General features: G+C 52.0%; 1 protein-coding gene across 1 annotated transcript; it reads right to left on the bottom strand.

The window, feature by feature from the left end:
* Positions 1 to 5,453: 5,453 nt before the first annotated feature.
* Positions 5,454 to 11,658, bottom strand: Spc24 (SPC24 component of NDC80 kinetochore complex). The gene is made up of 4 exons (XM_075966588.1): positions 11,443 to 11,658; positions 8,715 to 8,854; positions 7,519 to 7,705; positions 5,454 to 6,257 (listed from the first exon to the last, which is right to left on the bottom strand). Exons 1-4 carry the CDS (start codon positions 11,600 to 11,602, stop codon positions 6,127 to 6,129), a joined length of 618 nt encoding a protein of 205 aa, XP_075822703.1. The 5' UTR covers positions 11,603 to 11,658; the 3' UTR covers positions 5,454 to 6,126.
* Between the last annotated feature and the right edge of the window lie 986 nt (positions 11,659 to 12,644).

Here is a 12,644-nt window from a genome sequence, read left to right as displayed (position 1 = left end):
TGCACTCACCTTCGTGTGGAGGTCAGAAGTCAGCTTCGGGTGTCCTATCCTTTGAGGCAAGCTCTCTCCCTAAACCTGGGCTCCATCAGCTTTGTCCAATGCCAGGACACCCCAGCCTGTCTCTGCCCCTCTCTGTGCTGTGGTTGCAAGCATGCAGAGAACCCCCATCTTGTTAAGTGGGTGCTGGCGGCTGCTCTCTGGTCCCTGTTTGCATGGTGAGTGTCCCTAGCTGCTGAGCCATAGTCTGGCCTTGATTTCCTAAATGAGTCATTTAGCTAAACACAGTTGTGTTTGTCGAGTTGGGTCTCGCTGTGTAGCTCAGGCTGACCTTGAAGTTAGAACCCCCCCAACCCCTCCCCCCCACATCTGCCTCTGCCTTCCAAGTGTTGGGTTAGAGGTGTGTCTGCAGCTGTCTGTATTTCTTAGGATAGAGACTATATCTTTCCAAATGTCTTTGAGTGTTTTTTTTTCTTGTTTTAAAATTTATTTTTATTTTATGTACGTTGGTGTTTTGCCTGCATGCATGTCTGTGTAAGGGAGTTCAATCCCCTGGAACTGGAGCTACAGACAGTTGTGAGCTGCCATGTGGGTGCTGGGACTTGAACCCGGGTCCTCTGGAAGAGCCATCTCTCCAGCCCCTGTTTTGGTATTTTGATCACACACGTGTATCTGATCATGTGAATCCTGTCACCCCACTCCAGCCGCCCCCCTCTTCCCGCCCCCTTCTGCTTTCACACCTTTTTTCTTTTTTGTGACCCGGTGAATTTGTGGGGTTTGCTTACATAGTACGGGTGGGGGGCTGTTCACAGGGCTGTGGGCCCCCAGAGTCTGGGGTTAATGGTGAGTGTCACCACACGGCTAAAACTAAACGTTTTAAATAATTTTCAAGAGCAAGTGGGAGCCATGGTGCCAACTGAAGGCCTGTCTGGGACCGAGAGCCCTGGGAGGGGTCCAAGGGCTGAGGAGAAAGGGAGGGGACAGGAGGAGTCTTGGGGCTGGTGGGGAGCCATGGGGGCTCGGGGATTAAGGAGGAAGCTGGTGCAGGAATGAGCTGCCACAAGGAAACAAATGCCCTTAGGAACTCTTGCTAGGGTGGATGGGGGAGAAAAAGAGCTTTGCCCATCTCCCACGTGGGGACAGAGTCTGGGAAATGAAGCAGCAAGGAGGTAAGTGGCCTGGGCTCAGATCCTGGCTCTGCTGTAGTTTTCTGTGTGCGCTCGCGCACCGTAGAGCCTCGGCCTCCCCCAGTGTGACGGGAAGCTCTGCACAGGCCTGTCATCTCCTCTCCACCCACAGGGTGGCGCATCCGCTCTTCCTCTGCCGTTCGGCTTGGGGGGAAAAAGCGAAACCTTCTGCAAACGGAGCCATGGCCTGAGAAGCCGACCGCATGGGCATCAAGGGCTGCTTTTCTGAATCAAGTGATGCTCACTGGCATGGCAGACAGGATAATGGCGCTTTGAGGCCTGGGATTAACAAACTGTAGAGCAGGAGCCGTCGTGGAAGGGGATGGGTTCACTCCCCTCCCCACCCCATCTCCAGCATCCCAGATGGGCTGACCTTGGAACTCATCTGCCTTTGCCTCCTAAGTGCTGGAATTTCTGATTCTTAGCTCCTGCTTCTTTCTGTTCAAGGTCCTTCAAGGCCAGGTGTGATCACCCACACCTGCCCTCCTTCCACTGGGAGGTGGTGGCAGAAAGATCAGGAGTTCAGGGTCATCCTCCGCTGCATGGTAAGTTTGAGGTGGACCTGGGATCTGTGACTCTCAAAAGCAAACACCTTACTTTACCAGCGCTGAGGGGCTGGTGTTTAACGCAGCGGTAGAGTGCCTGCCTAACAAGGGCAATGAGAGGTTCTTGGGGACAGGATTCCTTTATCTGGTTTCCTGTCTTCTCTGCCTGCAGTTCTCTGGGTTCAGAATGGGGATCAATGAAAGACCTGAATGTGCCCAGCTCGTCTGACCCAGGGTGGGCAGGTGGTGGTGGTCTTGCCTGCCACATCTCTGGAGACTCGGTTCTGTCCAGGACAAGAGGGATGCCAGTCATAAGCCAGTCCTGACACACCAACGGCTGTTCGCTGCTGATCACCACTCCAGGCTGACGTTCCTTCCAGCTCATAGTATCTCAGACCACAGCTGTCTGTGGTGAGCCAGCTTGGAGCCCAAGACTGAGTGAGCCCAGGCCTGTAGGAGGGGGGGAGGGGCTGCCTACTTTGCAGCCAGCTTTCCCCTAACTCCAGTTCTCCATTTCAGAAAACTGGTTCCCAGGCCACATCAGCCCCCACTTAGCCCGCCTGGGGAAAGTTTCCTAAGACTTCTGCATCTTGTCTGACACTCCTGACAACTGCTTCCTGCCCTAGAGGAGGAACTCCCTCCCTCTTCTCCTGACCCTCCCTTTGGCTTGGCTGCCTTGGGGAAGGTGTGGGAAAAACTTGGGGCTTAATTAATCAGTCCCTTACTCGGCACAAACCACGGGGAATCTGGAAAATCTTGGTCCCGTACTCTGGCCTGCAGGCTGGGCTTGATCAAGGAGCCTTCTGCGGTGGCTTGGTCTCTGCTCCTTGAATTTGTTTGCATTCTCCCAGCCCAGATGCCTGCCTGTATATCTGTTATCCTGTCTTCATCTCTACCCTCCCCCTTGATCCTTGTGCTCAATGGACACTCCCTCCTGAGGGCCCCTAGAACCCTACCTCCCCCAGCATTTTATCCCCTTCGTTATCACCAGGTGTGACGACCTCATTCCTGTCCCACCGCTGGGCCACCACCACCAGGTGTGAAACCTGAGACCAATCCAGGCCCGGGAGGCCAGGGTTTAGGTTCACTTCCCAGATAACTGTGCCAGGAATATTTGTTAGCTCCAGTCACATAACAGGATTGTAAGAAAGGGCCGCTGCTACAGAACCAGCAGATAGGACATTCAAACATGGGACCTGGCTGGGTCACGGCTCAGTGGTCTACAGTACATGTCTAGCATCTGAAGCCCTCAAAGCAACGGCTCAGCGGGTAAGGGCACTTGCTGCGCAAGCTTGGTGATCTGAGGTTGGTCCCTGGAACCCTTCCTTTTACCGCCACAGGCACTCCTATGGGATTAGGAGGTCCTGAGGCCAAGGTGAGAGTAGACTAGCCCCAACAAGTCAGGTGGCAGGTGGAGCTGAGTCACCGGTAGGCTTTAGTCCCCAAGTATATTCATGTCCACAACCCACATCTGGTCCTCTGTCCTCCACACCAGCAGATAGATCCTTCAAATTTGAGTCCTGAGCAGATATATCCTTCAAATTTGGCTGCCCTGGGTTCAAATCTAGCCTCATGCATAGTCTCATGCCAATGCACCCTTCCTGCTTAATGGGCCTGCCTAGTGGCAACACCTCTGAATACAGCTGACCCCAGACCTATGGGGAGGGTAGAAAGACTAGAGAAATGGGCTGGCCACTCCTGCTGGATGCCTCTCCATTGTCCTGACAAACCACTTCATCCTGGTGACAGATCAAAGGAAGACACTATGTACCCTAGCTTTAGGGCCCATTGGCTGGGAGCCCAGGGAAATGGCTCAGTCTCTGGAGCTGTGCCTCAGTTTTCCTCATCTGTAAATTGGACTCTAGATGGCACAGGGCAAACCCTGTTCCACCAGAAACTTGATTCCATTTGTTGGTAACTTCAATGTTGCCCCTCCCTCTGGCTGGCTTTGAGAATGAGTTGCTGGCCCCTGGGGTGGCTGGCTCCTTTGGAAGGAACAAGCCAGGCTGTGGGTGGGTGTTTGGCCCCAGGATGTCCTCGGCAGGAAGCCAGCGATGGCCAGTGACTCAGAGCCCAGGCATGCAGAGCCACACTCCCTGGCCCCTGGAGTAGCCTCTGGTGTGCTCCGGTGAAGGCAGTGGCATGGGTGTGGGTCTTCCCGTACCAGGTCAGGGGCTCCAGCAGCAAAGCAGCAGCTCCCACAGGGCCAGGGCCAAGCCGCATCTGTGTTTTTTTTTAAATATTTATTTATTATGTATACAATATTCTGTCTGTGTGTATGCCTGCAGGCCAGAAGAGGGCACCAGACCGCATTACAGATGGTTGTGAGCCACCATGTGGTTGCTGGGAATTGAACTCAGGACCTTTGGAAGAGCAAGCAATGCTCTTAACCTCTGAGCTATCTCTCCAGCCCTCATCTGTGGTTCTTGCTGCCCTGTTCTGTCTTTTCTTCTTCCTCCTCTTTAAGATTTAAGTATTTTATGAGTGTTTTGCCTGTAGGTATTGTCTGCATTGTGTACCCAGTGTCTAAGGAAGTCAGAAGGCATACAGTCCCCCGGAGTTACAGTTGTGAATTGCCCTGTGGGTGCAGGAATTAAACCCAGGTCCCTTGGAAGAGCAGCCAGTGCCCTTAACTGTTGAGGTGGAGGCAAATATGGGCCCCAGGGGTTTGAACTCAGGCCATCAGATTTAGTGGCAAGCACCTTTACCCATGAACCATCTCCTTAGCCTCCTAACTTTGCTATTTGGCAGCCCTGGACCCCATGGCCCCTCTCTTCCTTAGGTGCCAGGATCTGCAGGTCAGCATGTACCCCCAGAGGGAAGGAAGCCTGGGCTGGGTGAGTTCTCCATCCTCACCCTGCCTCACCCTGGCATGGAAACTCTCCAGTAGTGACTCATCCAGCAGTGTGCGGCTAATGTTGTTAGTCCTGGAGATGCTGTGTAACCTTCCCCAGGGACAGAGCCATGAATACTTCCTGTTGTCGGGGTGCTACTGGAATCCAGTGAGCGGAGGTCAGGGATGGTGCTGAAGGTCCTGAAGTATCCCCAAACCCTAAAACATTACCCAGATGTCACTAGGTAAGCCCCGGGGAGCAGGGGCGGCCTGGCTCTGTATGTGGTTCAGGACTTGAGCACAAGCCTAGAGTTTTCCAGTGAGGGCTTGGACCTCATAAAAATAAGGGGGTGGGGGTGGGCTGAGATGCTGTAGAGCGCTTAAGCATGAGGACCCAAGGTGACACCATAAAATTCAGGTAAAATGGCTAGTGTGACGGTTGTGTGGAAACTCAGTGCTGGGGACGATGGCAAATCCTTGAGAGTTCAAACCCTGCCCCAGAGGGCAAGACAGGAGGGTCAGCTATTAAGAGCATGGGCTACTCTTTTTTTTTTAAAAAGACTTATTATGTATACAGTGTTCTGGATGTGTATACTGCACTCCAGAAGAGGGCACCAGATCTCATTACGGATGGTTGTGAGCCGCCATGTGGTTGCTGGGAATTGAACTCAGGACCTGTGGAAGAACAGTGCTCTTAACCTCTGAGCCATCTCTCCAGCCCCACAAGGGCTACTCTTGCAGACAATCCAGGTTCGATTCCCAGTATTCTCATGGCAGCTCATGGCCACTTCTAACTCCAGGTTCAAGGAAGCTGATGCTTTCTTCTGACCTCCACTGGAACACACGGCTAACACACACACATAAAGACAAAACATTCACTCAGCAAAATAATTATTTTTAAAAAATGTAATTTAAAGAATGTTCCAGGCCAGCCTGGGCTCCATGAAACATTGTCTCAAAACAAGAGATAAATACATGCAGTTATTTGTAGCATGAATCGAATTGGTCTTAATAATAAAAATCCAGAGTCAGGGATCAGGATACAAAAGCAGGAAGATCAGAGAAGCAGCGCTTCCAGCCACCAGAGACCTTTTACCTGTACTCAATTCTCAGACCAAAGTGGGCAAGATCTGTTTTCATGAATCCTCAGAAAGGATGTCTTGAGCTACCGCCCCCACCTTATATTCCTCTCCTTGCGCAGCCACATCCCTTCCTGTCTCCACCTCCCTAGTGTTGGGATTAAAGGTGTGTGACTCCCAAGTACTGGGATTAAAGGTGTGAGCCACCACTGCCTAGCTGTTTCTCTTTGAGACTGGAGCAATTTAGTGTAGCCTAGGGTGGCCTCGAACTCACAGAGATCCTTCTGCCTCTGCGTCCTGAGTGCTGGGATTAAAGGTGTGCGCACCACCACCTGGTCTCTATGGCTAACTAGTGGCTAGTTCCACACTCTGATCTTCAGGCAAATTTTACTTGCTAAAGCACAAATAAAATATCACCACAGACATTTGCACGTAGACTTTTAATTTTGAATGATCCCCCCTGGGTCCCCTCAGTCTCGATTCTATCAAAGTGTGAGGTTAGGCTCTGGCTCCCAGGCAGTGTCCACCAGACTCCAGAGGTAGTCACTGATAGACTTCTGTGAGAGATGTGTGCTGTCCAGGTGAATGGGCAGGGCCACAGTGGGGCCGTGGTGGACTGAGGGTACAATGAAAGGAAAGTATACATGGTCCTCCCAGGCGTGTTCACATTCTGTTGTTTTGAGATGGCTCTCACTATCCTAGTCCAGGCTGACCTTAAATTTGTGGCAATTCCTCCGGCCTCAGTTCCCCAAGTGCTGGGATTGCAGGCGCGACACTACCCCAGGCTTGTTTCCTTTTTTCTGTGGGCATGTGGCTGCAGACATGCCATAGTGCGCCTGCTGACGTCCTCCTTCTATCAGTGGATCCAGGAATTAAATTCAGGTCACCATGCCTGGTGGCATGGGCCCCTACTCACTGATCCATCTTCTTAGCTCCCTAATTTCTTATATTTATTCATTCATCCATTTATTCGTTTTGAGACAGGATTTTTCTGTGTAGCTCTGGCTGTTCTAGCCCAGGCTGGTCTCAAACTCACTGAGATCTGCCTGCCTCTGCCTCCCGAGTGCTGGATTAAAGGCGCCTGGTCTTCCCTAATTTCATTTGAATTAAGAATGGTATTTTTTTCTGGGTGTGATGGCATATACCTACAATCCCAGCACTCAAGGGGCAGAATCAGAAAGTTCCTCATAGACTTGCAGATAATTGGGACTAGACAGTAGGTAGGTTCCAGGTTGCCCTACTATTGGGTGTGGAGCCCAAATGCTCCGCAAGCACTCTACCGCATATGGGTCTTCTGTCTAACCCCCTCAGCTTTTTTTAACTTTTTTTATTTTTGGTTTTTCGAGACAGGGTTTCTATGTGTAACAGCCCTGGCTGTCCTGGAACTCCCTCTAAACCAGGTTGGCCTCAGACTCACAGAGATCCACCTGCCTCTGCCTCCCAAATGCTGGGATTAAAGGCGTGCGTCACCACTGCCTGGCCTTTGTTTTTCTAACTATTTATTTTATGTGCATTGGTGTTTTGCCTGCATTTCTGTCTGTGTGAGGGTGTTGGATCCTCTGAACTGGAGTTACAGTCGTCAGCTGGGAACTGAACCTGGGTCCTCTGATCTTAACCACTGAGTCATCTCTGCAGTCCCAAAAGCTAACTACTACCCCAGTGCACAGATACACTGTTGAGACAGGTTACTTCTACATTTGGATGTGGTGAACGATGCCCTATGATCCTCAAGAGCCCCCCTTCATCTCTCTGGAGCACGTCCCCAGAAATGCCCTGGCTTGTCTGGAACTCCAGCACGATCCACCTGCCTGCCCACTGACTTCCTAACATGGAGGATATAGGTTTCCCCCAGCTGTGCAGTGATTCTCAAAGGATACTGCCCTTGATGGTCCCCGGCTCACACTCATAATCCCATTCTATTTTACTGATGCAGCGATACAGCTGAGCCACATACACTGCAGAGGGGATGGTGACGGTGGTGTCCTCATCCACTTTTGTCTCCTGTTCCTGAAGATCCGCCTCCATCTCTCTGAGTTCCTGCAGCTCTGTGGCAAGCTGAGTGCAGTCAGTTAAGGCCCAGGCTCAGGATGGGGGGGGGGGGGGGGAACGACACACGGGACGGGACTGGACGGGATGGGGACCAAGGACAGTTCCCTTACCAGACACCAAGTCAGAGCACCTGGCGCTCAAACATTTTCTTCCTATTTTTGTCCTTCAGTGTTAGGGATAAAAGCCAAGACCTGACACATGCTAGGCAGGTGCTCTACCTGAGCCACACCCAGCCCCTCACTGGGGGATTCTAGGCAGGGCTCTACCACTGAGCCACACCCAGCCCCTCACTGGGGGATTCTAGGCAGGTGCTCTACCTGAGCCACACCCAGCCCCTCACTGGGGGATTCTAGGCAGGGCTCTACCACTGAGCCACACCCCAGCCCCTCACAGGAGATTCTAGGCAGGGGCTCTACCACTGAGCCACACCCCAGCCGCTCACTGGGGGATTCTAGGCAGGTGCTCTACCTGAGCCACACCCAGCCCCTCACTGGGGGATTCTAGGCAGAGGCTCTACCACTGAGCCACACCCCAGCCCCTCACTGGGGGACTCTAGGCAGAGGCTCTACCACTGAGCCACACCCCAGCCCCTCACTGGGGGACTCTAGGCAGGGCTCTACCACTGAGCCACACCCCAGCCCCTCACTGGGGGATTCTAGGCAGGGGCTCTACCACTGAGCCACACCCAGCCCCTCACTGGGGGACTCTAGGCAGGGGCTCTACCACTGAGCCACACCCCAGCCCCTCACTGGGGGATTCTAGGCAGGGGCTCTACCACTGAGCCACACCCCAGCCCCTCACTGGGGGATTCTAGGCAGGGGCTCTACCACTGAGCCACACCCCAGCCGCTCACTGGGGGATTCTAGGCAGGGGCTCTACCACTGAGCCACACCCAGCCCCTCACTGAGCCACACCCAGCCCCTCACTGGGGACTCTAGGTGGAAGCTCCAGTACTGAGCTGCACCCTAACCCAATCCAAGTACACTCTGATGTAGGCTATTTGGTAGAGTTAAGGATATCAGAGTCTGGCCTGCAGACAGGCATCCTCCTTGCTGGCGTTCTGGAGCTCGACGTCCAGCTGCTGTAGTTTGGTGCCTTTCTGGTGCGTGGATTCCTTCAATTCAAGAAGGCTTTGAGCCACTTCCTCCTCCACAGCCAAGACCTCTGCAATGGGACAGAAGTAGGTGTCCTTGGATGTCCTTTGCCTAGGAAGACTCCATGTGTCACTACCCAGCCAGAGTTCTGCCACTGCGCCCACATCCGCTGCCCCAGCAGCTTCTGAGCACCTCCCAGAATTTGGGTGTGCTCCTGTTTGCCAGAACACACTCAATACTGAGACTGGCAGTGTGAACCTATAATCCATTCCTCTGGGGCAGAGGCAGGAGAATGCAGAGTTCTACGTTGGCTTGGGTTAAACTCAGAGACTGTGCCAACCAAAACAAACACAAAAATAAATCACAGTCGGGTGAGATGGCAACAAACCTGATGAATTGAGTAGAGAGACAGATCTGACTTCCCCAAGCTGTCCACCAGGGCCCTTGTGTATGGTGTTGAGGATGGAAGCCAGGACTTTCTATATGCTAGGCAAGCATTTGACTTACCCACTAAACCAGCACATTTTATCTTTTGTTTGAGGGGTGGTCTCATGTAGCTCAGGCTGGCCTCTATTCTCCCAAATGCTCAGTGTCAGTGTACAGTTCCCTCAATGTCTCCTGTTATAACTGTCCCCGCTTTGGGTGGGTGTCAAGTGGCGGAGTCAAGGGTCTCACTATGTCCAGGCTGGCCACAAACTCCTGCGCTCAAGGAATTCTTCTGTTTTATCCAAGTGGCTCTACAGAAGCAGGTCATAATATATGGCCAATGTAGAGCCACTGAATTACTTCACTGCAGGGGTGAGGGCTGGATGAGTTTGACATAGGGTTTCTTTGTAAGCCAATACCAGCCAGAAATTCTATGTAACTGAGGTTGGTCTTGAATTCTCAGCAAACCTCCTGCTCCAGACTCTCAAAATCTAAAATCAAATGTCCAAGTCATCACTGCCTCATTCAAATAAAAAATACCATGGTTTGTATAGGAAGTCAGAGGTCACCCTGCAGAAGTCAGCTCTCCTCCGCTGTGCAGCTCCTCCGGACCAAACTAAAGTTGTCAGGCTGAGCAGCAAGCGTCTTGGTGGCCTGAGACAGCTCACTTCATTCTGTTTGCTCCCAAGGCCCCATTCAGGTCCCGTGTGCTCTGAGCTAGTCGCCTAGCACTGTCTTTTGATACAGGTCTCACATATATGAGCCTGGGTTTGAATTCTTTAATATCTTAAATCCGACTCCCTGTTTGTTTGTGTCTGGTTGCTGGTTTCACAGGTCCGCACCTCGAGCCAGTTTAACGAGCTCTGAGAACGGAACACAGGGCTTTGAGCGCTCCAGGCAAGTACCCCGCCCCCCAACTAAGTCACAGCCATGGCCCCTCTCTTGTGCTCTGGTTTTCAGAAGCTTACTTTATTCTTAAGTTTTATTACCTTATTGTTTCTTAACTATATGTATACGTGTGCCTGATGCCCGTGGAGGCCACAAGGGTCCAAGAGGTTGTGAACAGTCTGACATGGGTACTGGGACCTGAACACAGGCTGTCTGGAAACAGGGCTCTTAACTGTTGAGTCTGCAGCCCCAAGGGCTCATGCTGACATCTCAAGCACTCAAGCACACGTATCTACTGAGCTGGTTTCTCTGGGACGGGCTAAACAATTCATTTATACCACTGCTTATGGTAATTTCTTATGGGCAGGCCTGAAGGCCTCCAGGGCAAACATGGCCTTCCCACCGTTTCTCTGTAGCTTTGGAGCCTGTCCTGGAACTAGCTTTTGTAGACCAAGCTGGCCTCGAACTCACCGAGATCTGCCTGACCTCTGCTTCCTGAGAGCTGGGATTAAAGGCGTGCACCACCACTGCCCGGCTCTATTTGTTCTTTACTGCTCTATTAACAGCTTAATGTGCAGAGAGGTATGATCTCAGCACTGGAGAGCAGACAGGCAGGATTGTTGGAGTTTCAACCAGGCTCAGCTACAGAGTTCTAAACTAGCCTGAGCTATGTTGAAGACTGAGTCTTGGCACGTTTGTTTGACCCATCTGCAGGTGTGGGTGGGAGGTAGGTAGGAAATAGGATGTATGCTTGCCCCTGACTGGACCTGCTGGGAAATGTAATGAATTACAGGTTTTTCTTTTTTGTTTTTCGAGACAGGGTTTCTCTGTAGCTTTTGGTGGCTGTCCTGGAACTAGCTCTTATAGACCAGGCTGGCTTCGAACTCACCGAGATCCGCCTGACCTCTGCTTCCTGAGAGCTGGGATTAAAGGCGTGCGCTGCCACCACCCTTCTTAAACCCTGGCCGTTTTTTCAGGAACCCGGGTATGGACCTGGTGAGAGCCCATCTGCCTGGCCAGTATTTAATTAAAGCTTGCTTCAGATTTGGCTTTAAAAAAAAAACAACAACAAACAAAAAACCGAGTCTTGGAAAGTTCTTAAGGGTCAGGCCCTGCCAACTCCTATACTTGCTTCTATACATCCACTGTCATGAAATTCGTTTCATAAGGGGAGAACCAGGCTAGGGGTGAGGGCTCTCACTCGGAAGACCCCTGACTTCCAGGCCAGCCTGAGCTATGGAGTTCATGTGGAGTCTGGCACTGCGAGCGCTGACACTCATCTCTGTCTCTGGGCGATGACTATTGTCAGATGGGGAAACTGAGGCCCAGGGGCCCCACCCTCACCCCGAAGCCGCTGGTCGGCGTCGTCCTGTGTCTCCAGCAGCCGCTCCACCATCTGCTCGTGGCGCTCGAGCAGCCGCCGCAGCTGCGCCTCGGCGCGGTTGGCCCCCAGCAGGCTCAGCAGCCCGTAGCTCACCTCCTCGATGTCGCGGAAAGCCGCCATGACGGACGGCGCCGAGCCCGAGCCCGCGCAAATTTTTCTCCTGTGGCCCCGCCTCATTCCCGGAGCACCCAGATCTCATTGGCTGAGTCTTACGTCCGTCTTCGCGTCGGAATGAGCGGCCATTTTGTGGAGAGCTATGCGCAATTTCTCCTGTCACTCACGTGCGGTGACCAATCATCGTAGGGAGGGCGTGTCACGAGGAGCCAGTCCGCGTTCGGCCCAGTACGCATGCGTCAATTCTTCGGCCGGATTTGTTGCGCATGCTTAGACTTGAAAGTTGCGGGACCTAGAGCAGTTTGCTTCTGTTGGTTGCAGGCAGACTGTAGAGGCGAAGCGGTAAAACGCTTATTATTTTTGCCTGAGGTTTTTTTTTTGTAATTTACTTTAGAAATATTAACTATACATAAAACCAGGCTGGGAGGACGGGGGAGGTGTTGAGATTTCCTGTGTAGCCCTGGCTGTCCTGAAGCTCGCTGTGTATGTTTGAGACCAGGCTGGCCTCAGACTCACTGAGATCCGACTTCCTCTGCCTCCTGAGTGCTGGGATTGAAGGCATGCGCCGCCACTACCTGGCAGACTTATTTATCTTTATTTTATGTGTATGGGTAAACGTTTTGCCTATGAGTAGCACATACTTGCCTGATGCCAGCAGAGGTGAAATATGGGCATCTGATCTCTTGTAACTAAATGGATGTTTGTGAGTTATGTGGGTGCTGAGAATTGAACTCAGTTCTCTACAAGAACAGCCAATGCTCTTTACTAATGATACATTTCTCTAGCTCCTGCTTCTGTGTTTTTCAAGCGTTTAAGTAGGGGCCTGTGTGTGCTTTTAATCCTAGCACTTAGGAGGTAAAGGCCGGAGGATCTCTGAGTTGGAGCTCAAAGACAGACAGGATTATATAAAAAGACCTTGCCTAAAAAAGCAAAACACACAAAAATAATTAAAATTTCTAAGTAGGAGTCTAGCATGCAATCCCAGCACTCAGGTGGTGGGAGTGAGAGGATTGATGTGAATCCCAGGCCAGACGGGGCAACAGGCTTG

Source organism: Microtus pennsylvanicus, chromosome 3, assembly GCF_037038515.1.
Source record: "Microtus pennsylvanicus isolate mMicPen1 chromosome 3, mMicPen1.hap1, whole genome shotgun sequence".
NCBI lineage: Eukaryota > Metazoa > Chordata > Mammalia > Rodentia > Cricetidae > Microtus > Microtus pennsylvanicus.
Note: the sequence above shows the minus strand (reverse complement) of the source record. Positions and strands in the feature narration are given on the sequence as shown.

Coding starts and splice junctions, on each gene's coding strand:
- Spc24 (XM_075966588.1), bottom strand. CDS start 11,602: ATGGCGGCTTTCCGCGACATCGAGGAGGTGAGCTACGGGCTGCTGAGC. Junction 8,855..11,442: donor CGCCGACCAGCGGCTTCGGG/GTGAGGGTGGGG, acceptor GTCCCATTGCAG/AGGTCTTGGCTGTGGAGGAG. Junction 7,706..8,714: donor ATGCCTGTCTGCAGGCCAGA/CTCTGATATCCT, acceptor GCCTTAACTGAC/TGCACTCAGCTTGCCACAGA.